The following is a 21,015-nucleotide window of genomic DNA, read 5'->3' as shown; positions in this document are numbered from 1 at the left end:
TGAGCAAACGGCGGCTGATGTTCTACAAGTGGCTCTCGATTGGGCATGTGGCGCTGGGGGTGCAAATTGCAGCATGATCCAACCAAACAAGCCCTGCTATCTTCCCAACACTGTCAAGGACCATGCATCCTACGCTTTCAACAGCTACTGGCAAAAACACAAACACCAAGGAGGCACCTGCTACTTCAATGCTGCTGCCATGGTCACAGACTTGAACCCAAGTACATACACGCCCTTCGATCTTCATCTTCCTCTAATGCAGTCGCTTCGCTTGGAGGATGGGCCAGTCGTGAACCAAAATACTTTGGTCCGATGCATGTTACCTATATGTCAGAATGCCTCGGAGACTTTAATGATAGCGATGAATGCCATGGCCTTGACTCGTTGATCCATGCTCGCAGGTCATGATGCTTGCCAGTTCGAATCGCTGCCTTGAGGCAGCTGAGGAGGGAACTCGATCGCCGTGTTGGAGTTTGTCCGAATAATATGCTGCAGGTCTTGACATCTGCCATTGGAAGTTGGAAAGGAAGTCCTACCATAGCCCATTCAGGTCTGATGTTTGCCGTTCCAAATGACAAAAGTCGAGTAGAAGTTGATTGCTATCAAACTTCACTAGTCAGTTGAAATTATTGGTTTTGCGAGCCATTTCTCTGATCTAAACTCTCACTTTATCTTGACGAGGCATACCCACATCAGCTTGACAAGACATCACGACCTCATATTTCCTGACTAAGATGTTTGCTACTGGAAGATTCTAGAAAGGTATATAGAGCTGAGTTTGTGCTTTTATTATATATGAACATAAATATGGTAAATTATATCCCAAAAAAATATTGAAAGAATGATTGCAAAAAACATCGTTTTCAGAATTAAATGCAGACCAAATTAATCCGGTGAACGTTTCCTCTCATGCGCACTAAACCTACTACAATGAACACATTTTATCACACAGATAATATTGCAAGTTAGACGAAAAATATAGAACAGTTAAGGGTGCGTCAATGGTAAGCATTGTTGTGTTGTGATGTGTTCTTAAGATCAGGCAATGACCTGATATCATAGATATTTTTTTACATTTGTTTATGACAATCAAAGAAAGAAAACAATATAGGAATAAAGTGTTTTCTGTCCTATACCTACATAAAAAAATTAAGATATTTCCGAACATGCACAGAAAACAATCATGCAGATTTTTTTTTCAGATTCAACTCACGTACTCGGATGCACTTGAGTACTCCCCATGTTCTTCGAAGTATTCAATTAGGCGCTTCAAGAAGTTGTCATGACTAACGGTATCGGTGTCGCATACAAGACAACACTGTCTTCTGGCGCGTGTCACTGCAACGTTCATTCGCCTATGGTCGCTCAAAAAGCCAACCTGAAAACATGGAAAGTGATATCATGTAACAGAATGCTCTTTTCTACTGGCAAGTACTATTGAACAAGATGGAAGATAACAGCCGTCCAGCTGAGAGTAAAGGACGGGGTTATAGCTTCTCTACCATCAGATTTAATTTTTGAAATCCCTATGAAATATTTATTTCTTGGATTTTAGCAAACCACTAATGCAGAATACCACAGCTCAGTGCCCAATGTCAGGCACAACTCTTGCAGATAGGGCACATCCATAAGCACTTGACCCACCAATTCTCACCCTCTGAATGTGCACCATATCCGACTCATGTCTCATGATAAATAGCGCTATTCCACATGAGATATTGGACAAGCTTGCTACCCATTCTAGGGAGCACTTGAGTTTAAAAGTAATTGAAAAGCTACGATGCATGCATGCCAACAAAAGTCATGGCAAGTCTTTCTTAAGATACCTCCTTTTTTGAATTAGATCGAACCATTGAAATGACAATGGCTTCTTTCTCCCGGCCTTGGAACCCATCGACTGTTGAAATTTCTACATCCTTCAATATGTTTTCTTTGCTCCTCATCATTTTAAGATAGGTCACCTGTAAGCGTATGTAATCCAATTATTATCCAAATAAACCAGCTAGCAGAATGAAAGCATCACACGTAACATGAAGCAAAATGGAACTAGACATGGCTTTGTCAAGATGGAGAGGATAGCGAAGAATCTGAAAACTAAATTGAAACCATTAAATTCAGATTGCAAATAGAAACTGACCATAACATGATAGGAACACTAACCAGATATCACATAAGGATGAGATTACATGAGGGAAAGAGTGAAACCTGTGCAGCATACGGAGTGATTATTCCAATATCAGATGCCTGAACACCACATTCAATAAGCTGCTTTGCATGAGCTATAGTAACTGCAGCCTCTCCCTCATTCATAGTGCTTTCTTCTTCGTCTTTCTTCTCATCCATGTCACACCTGTACCACAAGTACAAGTATTCAATACAAAAGATCCCCTGAGACAGACACACAGTAAAAAATATTAATCAACATATTGAGAGCCATAGTATAGAACAATTGAAACTGAAAACCAATGACTTCAAAAAGTTTGGCTGGATTTGATCGATATATCAACAAACTAAAACCTGACTGAAAATTATGGTCACAACTCAACTGTTTTCAGAACATGGCGAGTTTAAGGTACCATCTGCTTAAACTACAACTTCAGTAGTCTCCAAGTGTTGCCATAGATCTTGTTCCCATGTATGGACAAAAGGATAAGAAGTTCCTTTTATTTTTTGGTGCTTGTCAGCTTTCATTTTTCTCCTTTGCTTGTTTGAAGCGAAATCTCCACTATATTTTCCTAGTAACAAACAAGTAGGAGTATTCCAAACCACCATTCAAAACATGATGATGCAAAGGAAGCCATGATTATCATTACTATAATGATATGCCAGAAGTTGAAACAAAAAAACATATTACATATTTAGGCATGACCTTTTATATGTACATTCATCTGAAATGGCAAGTTTGACCTGTTTAAGTAACAGGAACATAATCATGTATAAACAGACACCGTGAGGATAACATTGTCATATTGCAATTTACACGGTTCTCTTGATGAATTCTATCAGCAACTGTGGAAGATTTTTCCACAACACTAAAGGATATTAATTATTATAACTTCTTAAATAAAGCATTAGGGTAGGTGTATGATAAGTTGTTTAGCTAGGAGGCTCAGATTCGAGGATAAGTTGTGCCTTAGGATAGGTTTGGTTAGCTTGGGCTTGGACAAGCTCCAACAAAACCAAACGTAGATCGAGTTGCAAGGGTAAAATCAGTGAAGGTTCAATCTTCAAAATTTTGAGCCAACAGCAAGCACAATAGTCAAGCATTTCCGTTAAAATAGTTAAACAATTATAGAGAGATTAAGAAGGGTAGAAGTTGTCAAAGCTAGTGAATGAGATAAATATGGAGAGGGAACAGCAAAACAGAGGTCATTCTCCAGAAAAACACAAAAAGAGACAAAACATGATGAACACGGGTGGTGGTGTCACTTTTGTGGTTGTGAATTGCAGCTACCAGTGCAAACTCAACATAGCCTTGTCATTCAGATTCGATCAAGGCATCATTGTCTCCCTTTTCTTGTGACAATATTTTACAAAAGAATAATTTCCAATATTCTGCATATGGGATTGCCCATAATACCCACCACACAAGCCACATGCCAAAAGCATATGTGATTGTTCTCAAGTTCAGTAGTGCACTTGAGATTATTCAATTTATATCAGATGTGAATCAAGGGAAAGTGAAAGACCAAAGAATATGCTAGAACCAATAGAACAATGGAAGAACATGATTATTCTCAGGCAGATAAAAGTTAAGCGGCCTTACATGGCAAATGTAGGTAAAAAGTTCCATGTAGTAAACCAAAATATGTGAACTTACAGCAATGCTAATTGTTCTTATAGGCAAGGTAGGCAATACCACCGGGCGGTACATACCAATCCGACGGCATACCGATACACGGACCACCCGCAACCGGGCGGAACGGTTAAAAGCACCCTGTATCGGACGATACGGGGTAATATCAGGCAGTAACGATCGAAATTTCGTCCGTTACCGCACTCGGTAACGGTCGAAATCGATCGTTACCGCACTGTAACAGTGCTACAGTGCTCCAACGGTCAAATTGATCGTTACCTCACTGTAACATTGCTACAGTGCTCCATCGTATTATGGAGAATCATACGGGCAACAACAGTATGGTGATAATTGGTCATCCTTCTCTGAGCAATAGTATGATACAGAACAGCAGATCAATAACAAAAGTAGAAGCTTTGACATTCACCAATATATGCCGCAAGAGCTACCTCGGACAAATATGATTCATGACGATCAGCCTACGATCAGCACCACATTGATGCATCAATGGCATACAATGTATCAATACACTATGTCATGGGATCAATTTCATGATTAGGTCCAACAAACATATCATATTGATATGCAGATGTATAGGATGGAGGACCCCGATCCACCACCCATGGAGGCCCGTCGTTCATTTTGGTGATAGAATCAACAATCAGGTATATCTATATATGTGATTATTTAATTCATTTGAATTTTAGAGTTTATATTGTAACAAAATAGTCTAACAATTCAAATAATTTTTCTGTAGATATTTCAATATTTACATAAGGACAATCCATAACGGACTGAAATACGAACCTTAAACAAGGCTTCCTCAAAGCCCGAAAAAGATATGTGATACTATTCTTACCTAATTTATATTGATTTTGCTAAACTTATACTATTACTATATTTATTTCTAACTTAAAAACCCTATCCTAACTTTTTTTTTATTTTCAGATATTTTCGGATGGTTTTACACCCTAAATTAGGTGTACCGCTCGGTACACTGTACCGTACCGAGCCAGCCTCGAAACACCGATACGGTACGGTATTGCAGACCTTGCTTACAGCAATACTACTTACATGAACACAAATAGATTAATTCCATCAATATCTAGCATATCAATGACATCACATGGTCGTGAAAAAGTATGCAGTTTTGTCCTGCTAAACACGGATTAAAATCTCAGCCCAATACCGGAAACATACCAGACCAGTACAGTAATGGTGCACCAGTTGCTATACCAACCTATACCGCCTAGTATTATTGAATAGAATAATAAAAATAACAAGAACGAATGATATTATACCTGGTATTTAGGTATTGAGCTATAGGTTCCAACACCAATACTTGGTTGGACTAGTAAATATCGATCCATGCCAATCGGTAGCATAGAGATATGAAAACTAGCTACCAAACATGGTTAATCATCTTGAAGTGCAACAGATAAATTTTCAAGCAATTATGATGATTCATTCTAAGCAAACTGTACAGTGACTATATGTTAATCTGTTTTGTTGTTCACCCAATCAACATTTACAAAAAAGTAATGGCAGAAAGAACACTTGCCCTGCTGTATCTATAAGAAGAAGGGTCGGTGTTGTTGATGATGAACTCTTCACACCTTCAACATCATGGAGCATATGTGCAGCTACACTAGAGTGGGCTTTCACCTGACATTTGATGATTTTATTAAAAAAAGCCATAAGTACTGAATTTCTTATCCCATATTTGTCAAGATGGAAAGAGCCAAAAAAATGAATAGGTTGAGCTACCTTATTATCGTAGAATTCTTTAGATGACCAGTTCATAATAAGCTCATGCATTCGGTATTGGACCGTGAGCATAGACATGACTTCCTCCCCGTACAAGCCTGCTAAACGTTCAAAGAGGGTTTTCCCTAATCCCTTCCTCTCTGCTTCTACACTTTGGATTGTAGGGGGAAGCTGAAGATGGTCTCCTGCAAGCACACACCTTGGTCCCTGCAACAGCACAGCAGAATTATTTATTTATGCACCCTGATAATCCAAGTAGTTACATTCTATCCTAGGATATCACGATCCACCTAGAGTACCTATAAAATAGCTCACCTTTTTCATGGTTTCTTGATAAATATAGAGCTACTGTGTAAAAGATATATTATCTATATTACTATATAGATGTCCAAATTTCCAAGCATCAAATGTATTTGTCACCGTCTAATTTCGTTGTTTGCATTAACTCTCTGACACTACTCACACAAGCATATTATCTTTGTTCTACCATTCGTGAAGGACAAAGAGTGGCATTTAACAAAGAAAGATTCATAGAATACATGACTAATCTCAAATTCAGTGGACACCTTCTTTAAATAAATTTGTCTAAGTTTGTATTTCCAGTAACTAACACTTCACACACATTATAATTAGAGAATTATCTAAGCTACAATAAGGTCTATAACTTTTTTCAAAACTTCAGGTGAATAAGTTTAAGGCTTTCGTATAACATCTATAAAATAGTTACGTACTATATTAAAATATTTGTATAATATGGCTATTATTTAAACAATATTTTTTTTATTGTCCTTCCGTAAAGTTTCTATATCTTACATTTTGTTTCAAGTCCTTTCAGAAAGTTATATGGAGGAAAAATATTTAAGCATATAATATTTTTATTTTTATTTTCTCATACTTACTTTCCCAAACTTTTTTTCATGATTTTTTATATATTTAAATTTAAATTATTTTCAAATAATTCTGATTCTATTGATATATCCACCAATTTTTTACTCAAGATCATATCATTCTCGATCACAGCACTGACAATGATTTTGTGAAGTAACCATTGTGCTTGCATATCATGATTAACGTAAGTAATTAAATAGCATTCAAGAATTATTCATCAAGAAAGAGATTGTTTCTATCTATTAATATAGTACTTCAGAAATATAGATAAGTTATCAAAAGTTTGCAATATTCAACATGAAATTTTTTTAATTTCATTAACCATGATTTCATGCTTAATAAAAACAATTCTATCAATATATCAAAATATCTCTTCATTATAGTTACTAAAAAAAATCAGTTTCCAAAGAAGACAAACTTCTTCGGCAAGAAGCATCCCCAAAGTATCCGTGAACTATCCCTAAGTATCCTAAAAGTAATTAGTCTTTATAATAACAATTTATAAGCACATACATACAAGAGTATCTAAAACATAATATGGATATGGCAAGCAATTCAAAATTTTAGTATTTCATAGACTCTGGGAGTAGTAAATCTTTCTTTTTCACTCACAATACACTGTTATTCTCAAGCTATAATTGAATAACTTACCTCATTGACTTGTACTTGTTGATTGAAAATTAAGCCAACATATAAAAGTCTTCAGAAGCTCACAGCTGTGACTGTGAATATCCAGACAGGTCAACTGATCTTCCTTCTGGTCCTATCATCAGACAACTGCTAAACAGCTGTCTAGATTTATGTTCATCTTTTACCTTGCATGAACTTAATTGCATCAAGAACAAAAGTATGTATGCAACCTTAACCCTGCAAGTAAAGAGATTGTTTCCTTCTCATGAACTCTCATCACCCATGTTGCAAAGGCAACTTCATTGGTGTTTCCATATCACGAACTCTCATCACCATGTTACAAAGGCAACTTCATTGTGATGCCAAGGCTCACCTTCAACATGTTAAACAACAACCGATATATCACTTTTCAATATTCATGCATAGTGCAAAGAACCTGCCAGTGTATGTCCAATAGTGTAGTTATGCACATGGTTACATTCAAATGTATTTAATAATTTTAGAAAGGACCTTCCATGTCAGCAAATATTTTGTTTATGAGTACATAAGGAAACATTTTTTTATATATCATGCAACCTATTTATATCCACTTTGAAGCTCAAACTAAATTCTCATGATCCTATTCACAAGAGAATACCCATAAAATATAGATATGAAATAAAAGGGGTGATCCAGTGCACAAGGTTTCAGCCAATATGAGTTTGGAGTGTCAATATACATAACCTTACCCCCTAAATAAAGAAGTTATTTCCATGACTCGAATTTTGGTCATCTAGATTGCAAGAATAGCCTCACCATGACACCATGGTTCACCCTCATAGACAGAAAAAAAAAACAAAAAAAAGCAAAAAAAAATGTAGGAATGTTAAATAAAAAGAACTTAAGACATGAACAATATTAAGCAAAATGTCCGGCACCATAAGAGCTACGTCTGTGGTTGTAGTAATTAATGAGCAACACACCTTGAGCAATGCTATCCAACATGCTACTTCAAGTGCCTGAGCAGCTTCATCAATTATAACCAAGTCAAACGCACTGCCCTCAAGTTTGCGAGAAAATGCACCAGTCAAAGTTGTCAAAACTACATCTGCCCGTTTAATAACATCTGTGACTGCCAGCTGCTGTCTCTTCCTCTCTTCTTTGGCAAGGGTTCTAAGCTCTTTCCTGATGTCTCTTTTGGTATTTCTATCTTTAGCTTTTAGCAGCTTCCCACTCAAAACCTGATAAAATGATTATAATCTTATAAAATAAAGAATAAGAAATGAACAAAAGGAGGAGTCTAAAATGGACAACTGCTGAATACAACAGAAATGTATGACCAAGTGGGGATGACCCATGTTATTAATCTGAATTACATGCAGCTCCAAATATATACTTCAACAAGTACATAGCATGCATGGCTTCTAATTCCACAACCACAACCACAATCCTATCAAACTCTTCAAGCATACTGTTGTCAAATACATGATTACCTTCATTTCCTTGCGAATATCATTTGCCAAGGCACTATTATCACCTCGCAGAACCTAGTCATGAATGGCAACAATATTTAGAATCACAATATATGGAACAAATAAAAACTGTATTCGTAACTCAGAAATAAAAACTTGATATACTAATTTCCAGCTGAAGTCCTTTTTGCACGTATATTGCACTTTAACTTTTAGTTACACCAGTGCTAAAATTCATTATGATAATGGAACAGTAACTATCCACATCTCACATACAGTTGATAAGGCAATACAAGATGGGAATTCACAATTAATAGCAGCAAATATAACCATGAGTTGACAAGTAAATAGAATAAACAACTAGCATTACAGAAGAAAGAAAACAATGAATCATGAAAAAGCAAGGACTGGCCAGAGCCAACTTAAGAAGTATAAAAAGGATAAAACAAAACCTTATATAGTACAATCATTTGTAAGGATGGTTGTGTCAGAAAATCATAAGTCAGCATTAAAATATTAAAACCTGAATTGAACTGTCGCTGGCTCCCCACTGCAAGTAACTACTCAAACCATAATTTCAAATTCAGGAACCAGATCTATACCAATCACTTACAAGATCGGTATGAGTCCAGTTCATACCAGTACGTGCTGCAATACCGAGAAGGGAGTTAGAAGGTTACCCAGGACAACAGCAACAGGCAATGGGTAGCACAAGCAATGGGTGGGTAAGAAGGCTGATGGTAGCGAGTGTGTGTGTGTGTGTGTGCATGTGTGTGTGTGTGTGTGTGTGTGTGAGAGAGAGAGAGAGAGAGAGAGAGAGAGGGAGAAGTGGAAAGGGGATCGCTGTTTAACCCTAATAAAAAGAAATGAATGGAGCCGGACCACTTGAAAAGGAACAATCCGAGTTCCGGTTCAGATCCAAACCAGAATATAGTGCCAGGTACATATCGATCAGGGTGCAATTAGGAACCTTGACTTGAACCATGATTGTCAATGCAACTAGCTATAATGGAACATGAAGTCTATATGCACTGTTCTAACACCATGCTGACACAATCATGGCAGTGGCAAATTAGAAGAAAAAGAAGCCAGTATCTGAGTGTGTGCGTGTGTGTGTGTGAGAAAAGAGAGAGAGAGAGAGAGAGAGAGAGAGAGCAAAAGAGAGTACATCAAGCCTCACAGTGCATGATGGATGCTACCACCGTTTCCACCACCAGGAAATTGGTGGTGGTCCTAACTCTCCATTGGTAACATGGTGTTGATTTGGTGTTCCATGTCTCCTCATATCACTGATGAGTGCTTAAAAAGAGGCCTTAAGCACAAACATACAAAAACTGATAGACATATTTTCCACCCATGAAGAACGCCTATATTACCCAGAGTGACAAGATCATTCCCTCATAAACAAAGAATGTTTTAGCCAAGTACACATTTCAGACAAAACACAAATCATGAAATAAATTTCCATCTATAAAAACCAAGGAATCCCGTTTCATGTATCAGACCCATATCGATCCCTGATCAGACTGGTAGGTACCAGTCCATACACATGTACCAGTGTTTCGAAGACGAGGAAGAAGAGAGAGAGGAAGGAACAGTGGAGGAAGAAGAAGGACGAAGGAGAAAGAGGTGGTGGTGGAGGAAGAGGAGGAAGAAAAAGAAGAGGTGGCAGTGGAGGAAGAGGAAGCGGTGGAAGAAGAAGAGGAGAGAACGGTGGCCAGCAAGTGGCAGGTGACGGGCAACAGGGGGGCTCGCATTCAGGCAAAGAAGGCTCACGAATGAGCCCTAAAAGTTTGAATGAGTCGGAGTGGACCAGTTTTAATGGGTCGGAGTGGACCACCCAAAATGAGGGTCGTTCGCGCACCGATTCATGCTCGGACTGCTACATTCCACCCATTTCATACCAGTCTGGGTGAAATGGCAGTTCTTGATCGTTGTAACATTTGTTATCCAAGACCTGAAAAGTTAGTGGTAGATACCTTAAATTGTCATGTTGCAGGAAATGGACAAAGATAAATGGAACCATATCCAAAGTTCAAAAGATCATGAATAGAAAGCAAATCCTAAAGCAAGGTGGATTCATAAAAAAAAATCAAGATCTCTTAATCAAGGTTTAAAAACTCGGTCCGGTGCTAATACCAGTTGGCAACTGGATCTGTACAGTCCGATGTTATTTTTACCTATAAGTATAGACTACAAAAGATTCAAGGACTGGAAAAGGAATTCCTATCTTAGGACAACAGATTTCGCTGCATGAGTGTTCAAAAGAGGCGGACAGAGAAAATGAAGGGGGCAAAGATAGCAGAGATAGAAAAGGGGAACGGAGACCACAAAAGAGGCAGAAAGAGAGATCTAAAGTGACAGATGTAATATCACACTAAACAAGAATAAAATAATTTACAACAAAAGCAATCTGAAAATATAAAGATCTACCTACCTATCAAATTTTCCTATATATTTTCAGCCGAGACCTATGACTTAAAGTTTTCCCAACTCGATTCTTAAACTAGAAGTAAATACATCTATACTAAGAAAATATAATGACCTAAAATAGCAAGAACAATAAAAAAACATATACACTAGATATAAGTCAACCTAAATCCAAAACCAACCACATGTTACATGAGTTGTTCGCCTCACTTCCTCAGGTGTGCCAAAACATGTTCCAATTCATATGGCACGATGCTAGTAGCATTTGATGATATGTGAAATGATGAAAGAAGCAATTTCTTGTATTACAGGTCAAGAGAAGGAAAAGCTAGCAAGTTTCAACAATCTAAGAAAACAGTGGAACTCCAAAATAAGATCTCTGTATGACTGCAAAGAAATTTACACAAGCATGAAAAAGCAAGTTTTAAGAGAGGCAAGATATGCCTCAATACCTGTGCATCAAGTGCACTTTCCAAAACTTGAGGTAACAAGCGAGCAGGATGTCCCAATCTCACCAACTTTACCCTATCAATAGAAAAGTAAAATTAACTCAAAAAAAATATTATTAAGCAATTAAAAAGGGCAGCAAAACAATTAAAGGTTAATTTGATATTGTCAGTTCCATAAACAAATCAAATTACAATTTATCAGAAAATGATTATCCAATTCAAATATTCAAAATCAAGTTAGGCATTTGGTACAAAAGGGAATGAATGAGATTACTGCATGTAAATCAAGGGAGATAAAGTGGAAAGAGAATTACAATAAAAAAATGGAAAGGGAATTACAAAGTGATTAAAGTTTATATAATATCATCAGTTCCATAAACATTCAACAACAACAAAGCCATAAGTCCCAACATTAAACATTAAAGAAAGAAAATTTCAATTTCTAAAAAAGTGATATATCCTAGTCAAATATTCAAAAACAAGTTAGGCATTTGGTACAAAAGGGAATGAATGGGATTAACGCATGTAAATCAGGGGAGATAAAGTGGAAAGGTAATTGACGGTGCTGCAGTCGATCAGCAAAAACCATTAATTCAGAAGCAAAATTTTACAGTATTTCAATATCTTATTTCAAAATTTGGAAGATCTGTAAAACAGTAAAAGCATGCCCAGAAAATCTAGTATACTCTAGATGAGAATTGAGGTAGATCAGTGATCTTGTTAGTTGTTAGTCAAGATAGTAAAGCAACATTGGGATTTGTGGAGTCAGAGGTAGCATCAATCTACAAAATAAAATTATGGTGCCACATTGACGTCCAAAGAAATGAAGCAAGCCACCTCTAGTCTAAAAATACAAAATGCCTGAAATAAGAAGTTCATAAACAAATGAGAGGATACAAAATCTAAAAGCATGAAAACAAGTTTTTACGACTAGTGATATGCGTGTGCATATCTTGACTACACGTTTGAATAAGATGGATTTGTAATTTGTGAAAGAGAACATAAGAAGATATACAATTTAAACTTACCTGAATGGAAAAAGGCGTTCAACTATGTTATCAACAGCAATATTGGAAGCAGCGCATGCAAGAATTTTAGATCCACGTTTGACTTCTTGTAATATAATCTCAATCACAGTTGTTGTTTTCCCTGTTCCTGGGGGCCCATGAAGCAAAAATACATCCTTGCAGGAAAGAGATTTCAAGACAGCATCTCTCTGCAAAATAAATTTAAAAAAAACTAGTAGCTTAGTAGAAAAAATGACAAATTAGATCTCAAAGAGCATGGAAAATGACTGATAAAACATGGTATTTGGTACTGCTGATTAAAAGGAATCCTTCAAACTGGTCAGGTCTTTAGCTGAAGCGATTAAAAATTTACTAAGGCCGCCATTGATAGGAAATAATTTTGTTTGACCAATGCAAATAACCAGATGAGATATAATTCAGCTAAGTTCATGACAGATGGGTGACTTAACAAATACAACATCATATACTGTCTTAAGTGTCATTAAGAGTCGGTATCATCTGGACCGAGAAAGAGAGAAGAGGACAGGAGCAAGCAGGACAAAGGAGAGAAAAAGAGATGAAGAACAAGAAAGGCAGTAGCTGCAAAACAAAGTAACCTGGACTTTGCAATGGCTGCAAATGCAAGCAGCAGTGGCAACGAGGTCCTAGGATTTGGAAACAGTGTTGTAGCTCTAGATGAGAAGCCGGTTGTGGTCTCAACTCCCAAGGAAGAGGAGATTCACAAGATGTTTGGCAACAAGCTCAGGAGGACAATAAGGAGGCAACAGAAGATTTTGGAAGATAATCTTATCAAGTGGGGCACCCCATTGGAACCATACCAGACAAAATTGACCATCCTAAGAAGGGTGAAAATGTTGTCCATCATGTTCAATGTGTTTTCTTAATATACATATGTCAAATATTCTCCTTTTCACTCTTCCCTTTATATTCCAGATATCCCATTATACTCTGTCATAGAGTTACATCACATGATTACTCTCTCATCACTTCTGTCATGTCTTCTGTATCAATTATCCTATCAGTGAGTCAAGTCAATAAAATCATGTTGAAGTTGTCATGGTTTCCAAAACATGAGATCAGTATGTGTAAGGTTTCCTTTAACTAAATTTGGGGCACATGAGCTGGCATTGCAATTGCTGCAAAGTGGGGGAAAGATCTTATAATACCTTGTACAGAACATTCTAAATAACAAAAATAAAGTACAAAAACATGAACAACATTTGCATGGAAGAATAACAGTGAAAAGAAACACCTGTGAATGATCAAGATTCTTGTTAAAGGGACTGAATTGAGTGGCTTTCTTTGAAACAACTGGCGGTTTCTCACCAAACAATACAGGAACCAGGTCTTCAGCTGGTCCCCTCTGTATGCCCTTGCCAAGTTGAATTAATGCATTCTTCATACTGCGATAGGTTACCTAAGTAAAGATTCAAAATATCAGTCTATAAATGAATGATAAAACTTGCAGTCCAGTACTCATGCGATTTTTTCAAATCATGTCCAATATTATCCACAACTCTTCATAAATGAAGCTCTCAGTACAAGTAAATGATTTAAGTTTAAACTTCGTATTGAAAAAGATAAGGAACTCAAAAATATCTTACAACAAAACCATTTTCTTAGAAATACATCATTAACTTACTAATGAGAAGCAGTAGACACTTCATAGTTTGTAGAATTGATGGAAAAAAAAAAAGAAACAAACAGGATAAGTGTCCCATCTCAAACAAAGTGAAGTATGTTTCAGAGAGAGTTATTGAGAAAGGGTATGTTTCAAAACAAAAACCATATGATAACTGGCTAACGGCAGGTATTCGAATTTCAACATAAAGCAGATTAGATTAAAGTAAAATATGCCAATTCCATTCACTTAATGCATCATGTTTCAGTTCATAGTTCTTTAAATAGAGAAATATATAATTGACCAATAAAGAAATCAAACTACCACTTATATAAAGGAACTAAAGACAGACCATTATACAGTTAACGGACTATTGACCAAGATTGAAAAAAAGAAATCGGCTCATATTGAGTTCTTTTTTCCTCTCTCTTTCTAAGAAAGTTGGACCATGTCCCAATGACCTCAACTTCAACAAGGTATCAGAAATAGTACATCATTTTTCACTGTTACTTTGCATTAACTCTTGCCTTTACTTGAATTTTTTTTGTGCCATACTATGATTATTTATCAAAGGACACCATCAAACCCATGCCTGGTGTCTTCTATTTCCTTGCAGATTGGAACTCCAAGCTTTAGGTCAGTTTGATGAGATGGTGCTTTCTCAGCGTAAGAAGGACCTGCTGACCAGGTCAGATCCACCATCTCATGTTAGTCAAACAACCAAAACAAGTCTCATCTTATCAGACAACTGAATGGAAATTGTAACATATGAAACATTTTTTATCGGACAACAATAATAATGATAAAGAATCATTGGAGAACAACAATAAAGAAAGTGGACAAAAAGAAGGCTAGGAACAAAAGAATTACCATTTATATATAATTTGTGTGGCCTGTTTTACAAAAGTTGACATCATAGAAAGGACCCATAGAAATAAAGTAAATAATAAAGAAAATTGAGCAAGTAATTGAATTCCTATAATAGACAAAATAAATTCACATTGCAGTTATCCATTTGTATTTATTCCTATCAAACAATGTGCTCATGAAAAAAGTTCTTAAAAAGCACATAGCTCATTAGGGTGTCTTAAACTACATTAACCAAGAAAACTGATCTTAAACAGAATTTTGGAACTTCCTGAAACCTAATTAATTGTTGAAAGAAATGAGTAAAAAAGCATAACAGAAATCCTTGCCAACATGTTCTATAGCCAGTTGAGTACCTCATTTGCAACCTTCTCAAGACGCAAAGGGCCATTTAATCCATCTTCAGGAATATCATCGAAAGCAACAATGATGGAAGAATCCTGCTTATTTCAACAGGTCAAGACGAATAAATATAAAATGTCATTTGCAATCCCAAATTTATCAAGCATTATGTGCTTGTGTTACATACCTTAAGGCGATAAACCACACCTTGACCAAGTAGAGGAGAACTTGAATCAGCCTTATTTGGTTTCACAATAACTACATCATGATTTGAGAACTGCATTAAAAAAATATCAGTTAAGAAACCACCTATAAGAACAATTTAGCATAACTATTATCCCACAAGAAGCCTACTTGCATAGTACAGTTTGATTTAGACTATAAAGAAAAATGAACTGGATGTGTCAACAAGCAACAGAACAAGTGGTACATTTAATGAGATGAAGGATTAGAATATTTTATATATAAAGGAAACTCAGTAGACATTAAAAGTTGAAAATATGATACATCTACTATATCATGACTTCTTGCTCAAAAATTTAGAAAATTTGAAATATGTGTTGATGGTCACAAAGTAATGAGATTTGTCATGAGTCACAAAGGGAATATCTAATAATTAAAGAAATTATCACAAATTGGAAAAGGAGAAAATTAAGAATTAATTTGATAGTCTTCTGTAAAATATCGTTAGCTAGAAATAGCATGCATTGATGTGGTAATTGATGATGTTGAACTAATAACAGTGGGAGATACAAGGATGAGCTGTGAAAGTCAACGAGAAGATGCTATTCATTTTTCATGATATTATGCATTTATGCACGGATCAGATAATCATGGACAATTCCTCAGAATTCAGTCTTTGAGGGTTTGAAAGTTATGCAACATTGTTTGTCCAACTTAAATCTAGTCAATTTGAAACAAAGACTACCGGCAGTGACCTAATTTCAACTAATTGGTCAACCTTACCATCGAAATATGCTTCAACAGCCAGAATTAGTTGAATTCCTATCAATCTGGTAATTGAGTTCCAAAAACCAATGAACAATTGATACCATACATGACCCCACTATATAGATGTCGTGATAAGGACAATAGCAGCATCCATATTGAAAAAGATAGAGGCAAAAGCACAGAACATCAATTGTTTCATTAATAATCATAGTTCAGTTCATGCATTAACAAAGAGACTCATCGAGTGGAAACTCCTACAACCTGGTGTTGACTCAGATTGTCCCCAACATCATCTCCTTCAAGTCTAACAGACAAAGAAAGACAAGACTCAAAACTACGTTTATATTTAGCTCATCCAATGGGAATTCCATGGAAAAAGGTATTTTTGTCCTCAAAATTCTGAGATGCAGTGGTTGAGATCATTGTCATTGTGAACCATTGTACGTAATCTTACACCAAATTGACATTAAAAAAATACATATACCACATTATAAACACTACCACAAAGAAGATTAAAAAAACACCCTCTAACCTAGAGATGTTTGAACCCTTCCCCTTGACCATTGATTGAAGATGGGACACTTAAATGTTGAGAGATTCTTATGTGATAGATAAAAGGTGATATATATTTCCAGTTGCCTTCAATTCTAAATGATAGTATTTCATAATTTATAATAAACATCAAATTATTAGTCTGATATATGTTACCACTTCAATCATGTATGCCAGTGCTAATACAATCTGGCCACTAATAAGGACCTCTTACTTGACCTTCATGATGTCATCAATAGATTGGAACCAAATGTCTCAAATGCAATCAGTGTGATTTATGAGGCATATGATTACCTTATTATTATGAGTCTTTTAATTCACTACACATGAACAACTGACTTTTTGGTGTATGCAACCTTTATGAGTGCTTTTCCAAAGCCTTGTAAAAGACATCGTCAAAAGGCCCTCTATTTCTTAATTGCTTTTCCACTGGAACTGCTGCCCTTGGTGACCATTTTCCTTAATAGTTGAACATTTCCACGATGCTTCCAACTATATCTTCCTTGCCATCTTTGCTAGCACCCACTACCTCCACCCTCATCACCTTTACTATTTAGTTTCAGCCACTTTCTACAAAAACATCAATCTTCTTTCCCTCTTGAAACTACACCATTTAATATTAATGCGGTTGTCCAAATTAAGGTTCTGAATATCGTACCGTACCAATATACCAATCAACTATCGATACGGTATACACTGAGCTGTACCGAGCATACCGACACATGGTACACTAAGGTGTACCGATGTATCACCCGTACAGGTCCTCTATTGGACCGGTACATACCGCCCATATCGAGCGGGACAGTACGATATTGCAAACCATGGTCCAAATCCTATATGTTCCTCTCCGACATCGGCATAATCGCATCCTTCTCCTGCAACTTAACCCTCTTGTGCCTCTCCAGTGTTCATTCCTGCTTCTCACTTTTGTGCCTCCACTACTTAAAGACGTGATCTTCAACCATGAAGAGTGCTTGAACTGATGGTTGCTTCCAAAGACATGGTGTGTTGTAGCAATAGATCTTTCAGGATGATAAATTGGAGGAAGCAACCAAAGCCCGAAAACAAAACAATTAATAAGCTTGTTTTGCATTTTTCAAAGCCAGCGGGGAACGAAAGGTGCATAACTGAAATCACATGCTACTACTGACCCTTTTTATCCTCAAAAGTTAAGTTTTCATATCTTGCATTAGACTAAAAACTGTAAATAACAACAATTTTATAGAAATGCAACCTTAAACTGACAATATGAACATCCATTTTTTTTCTTTCACCTATATATCTATTGAGAAGTACAGTTCTATATATACATCATAGCATATAAATGATCATGACCTTGTGAGCAGGAAGCAGGTCCCCCTTGTTAGATTGGAATTCAAGAAGTACTTTGCCCATCAACCCTGTCTAGTAACGAATAATTTTAATAAGAAGTCATTGCAAAGGAAGAGCAAATTAATAAGAAAGCAGAGAGCATATACAGACCTGAGCATCGGTGCATTTAAGATTAAGAAGAACGGAGCCTTTCTTTTGAGCAACCTCCAGGCTCTTTGATGAAGCTGAACCAATAGATGCTGTTATTTCAGCTTCCTAAAGACCATAAGCAAAAACATTTCAAAATTAAGAGCTTGACAATCTCATGCGACGATAGAGGAATTTACTATAAATGGACTATCAAAAACACACAGTTTCAACTTAACGAAGTAAAGAATGCAATGGTATGACGTAACAAACCATAACTAGTAAAGAAACATAAGAAGAAGATATCAGATATCATATAATCATGTACCGGAGGATCTTTACACGGGAACACAACTACCTCCCCCGAGTGAATCCCATCTCACTATATTTTACATCAAGAAAGCAGCTTCAGACGAAGAAAATGAAATGAGACCGAGAACGCGAATGGAATCACGACTTAAAAGGGAAAAAACCAAACCCTAAACCCAGAGCCCATATAGAAACACTTCCATCGCCCAGAGCGTGCGGGTTGATCGGATTCAGATACGCAAATGCGCTCACGTGGATGACATTTGACGAGAGGCACGAACAAATGAAGTGAACCGACCATCAGATGAGAGGAAGAGAAAACAAGTGATACGATGGGGACAATGAACGATGGAGGAGGAAAATGAGAACAAAACCTTCTCCAGATCGATCAGAGGGGCCATGAGCGACACGAATTGGTCCACCGACATAGGAGACGAAGAGGATCGGGTGCTGTGGCGGGAAGAGTTTTCTCCGGCTCGCTCCATCGGCGGCTTCTTTGGTCGAAAACCTCAGCGGCGGCAACAGCGCCACGGCAGTAGCAGCGAGACGGTAGTCCCAAATCCTGTCGTCGCAATTTAATCGTCTCTACCCAGTCCTAACATCAGAGCCGTCCAAAGAAATAGGATTATCCAATCACTGTGCTGATCGCCCACTAGTTGTGAGCCTCAACCGTCCGATGAGCACGCCTTGTCTCCGCTATTTTTGTATTTTTGGCATAATTTCATATTATATATATATACTAAGTTACATAATTGCCCATAATCTTAGAATATATTTCCTTATGAAATGCCAAATATCATACTAATGCATGATATATTGTTACATATCAAGAACATAATAATGGAAGAAGGAAAAAAAGAACCAATGGGAAAGATAATGGAATAGACATCAAATGAATAATGTCTTATTAATGATATCATAATTACCTTACAATTGTCTTTAATCTAATATGCATCGAATGATGGCACAAAGCTATTAATATCACTCTCAACTTTAACCATTAAGACTTATTTTTTCATGTGAACAATATCCTTATAATAATTTATATTCGGATACAAAATATCATAAACATGTACTTGTAACTATTTATCAAACTTAAACTACATCATTAGTTTTTCTCTTAGTTTATACTTCATATATTCAGTGTCAGCTATATTTAATTCAAAACCTTTTTTTAAGTTATATCCATAACTCAATTGTGAGATTAAAATATTTTTTTCAAAATAACAAGGAATTTTAGATATTTAAAAAATCAATGATGACCATTATAAATAGTAGTTAACTCAAATTTGGGCAACCATAATAAGAGTGCCAATTGTGAATTATTCAAATAGTTGAAAAATCTAAATTTTTAAAGGCATATATATAATGATAAGATTTAGAGGGGCAAATATCCTACTTCAAGAACTATACTAATCTTTTATATTTTTTTAATTAATAAAAAAACGATGAAATAAATATTGGATGATTTAGCATCCATCATCTAGAGGTTCATAAATAACATATTTTCCTCTTTGAATTTTGTTATTGTATTCATGATTATTCCTTCAAAAAGTATTCTTTCAAAGATTTTAATCTCTTATATATGCCTCTATCTTTAATATTGGTACCAAAAATTTAAATTAAGTTTCTTTTGAAAAAATAAAAAATATATATCATTGATCTATCATTTGGTATAATAGTTGAAATAAAATTTTCATACCAATAATAAAAAGAGTGGTTAGCTTTAGTTAGATCCGTAAAGTTTTATGTATTTATGTTCAATATCATAAGGCGGCTATATACATGTTATCCCTTTAATTAGTTATTTTTAGTATATTTAATTTTTTATATTTTAAAAAATTATATTGAGATCTCTATACTTATAAAAATAAAATATTTAATCATGTTTCTCTTTATGTCATCAACTTTATTGATGAAAATATCATGAAGTTTACCATCGAGTACGTATGGTATTTTCGTTAGTAAAATTGATATTATAAGGAGAAACGAGATTAAATATTTTACTTTCGTAAGTATAGAGATTTTAATGTAATTTTTAAATATATAAAATCGAGATAATAAAGATAACTAATTATAGAAATAATATATAATTAGTCCATCATAGAAGCCATGTCCAAAATGATATTACAAGGTTTCTTATACTCCAAGAGATTTTTTTTATGGAGTTGATGAACTAGATATGATTTGAGCCAACAAGAATATTTTTGAAACCGAAAAATATTATAGAGACCATCCAAGACAGCAACATGGGCTTGAAGCATAGTGTATAACCAGTTCATCAGAATAATCATGAATACCAATATTATTTTTTTAAAAAATAAAATATCTAAATACCTTTTTATTATCTTTAATAAATATTTAAATATCTAATTAATTTGTAGGAGCAAATATAAATCACTACTTTTGAGGATATATATGTAATTTTTCAGAGAATAAAATAAATAAACACGAGTTTTGGAAATGTGGAAACTAA

General features: G+C 35.7%; 1 protein-coding gene and 1 long non-coding RNA gene across 3 annotated transcripts; one reads left to right on the top strand and one right to left on the bottom strand.

Annotated features, from left to right (window-relative positions):
• Positions 1-433: 433 nt before the first annotated feature.
• Positions 434-1,280, top strand: LOC135653334 (uncharacterized). The gene is made up of 2 exons (XR_010502393.1): positions 434-762; positions 1,203-1,280. It is a non-coding gene; the product is annotated as an uncharacterized LOC135653334 (long non-coding RNA).
• On the bottom strand, positions 995-19,099 carry LOC103970576 (uncharacterized). 2 transcript variants are annotated; one of them, XM_009384398.3, is made up of 15 exons: positions 18,914-19,099; positions 18,255-18,359; positions 18,108-18,176; positions 15,457-15,546; positions 15,284-15,367; positions 13,692-13,856; positions 12,440-12,627; positions 11,415-11,487; positions 8,554-8,607; positions 8,044-8,301; positions 5,564-5,770; positions 5,358-5,461; positions 2,206-2,350; positions 1,827-1,961; positions 995-1,378 (listed from the first exon to the last, which is right to left on the bottom strand). In XM_009384398.3, exons 1-15 carry the CDS (start codon positions 19,022-19,024, stop codon positions 1,205-1,207), a joined length of 1,962 nt encoding a protein of 653 aa, XP_009382673.2. In that variant the 5' UTR covers positions 19,025-19,099; the 3' UTR covers positions 995-1,204. The 2 variants fall into 2 exon arrangements, with proteins under 2 accessions (XP_009382673.2, XP_009382674.2); XM_009384399.3 differs by having other exon boundaries at positions 18,108-18,172; positions 18,914-19,053.
• Positions 19,100-21,015: the final 1,916 nt, after the last annotated feature.

The sequence above is a fragment of the Musa acuminata genome, chromosome BXJ3-11 (genome assembly GCF_036884655.1).
Source record: "Musa acuminata AAA Group cultivar baxijiao chromosome BXJ3-11, Cavendish_Baxijiao_AAA, whole genome shotgun sequence".
NCBI classification, from domain to species: Eukaryota; Viridiplantae; Streptophyta; class Magnoliopsida; order Zingiberales; family Musaceae; genus Musa; species Musa acuminata.
The sequence above is the reverse complement of the archived record's forward strand: the minus strand, read 5'-3'. Positions and strand labels throughout refer to the sequence as shown.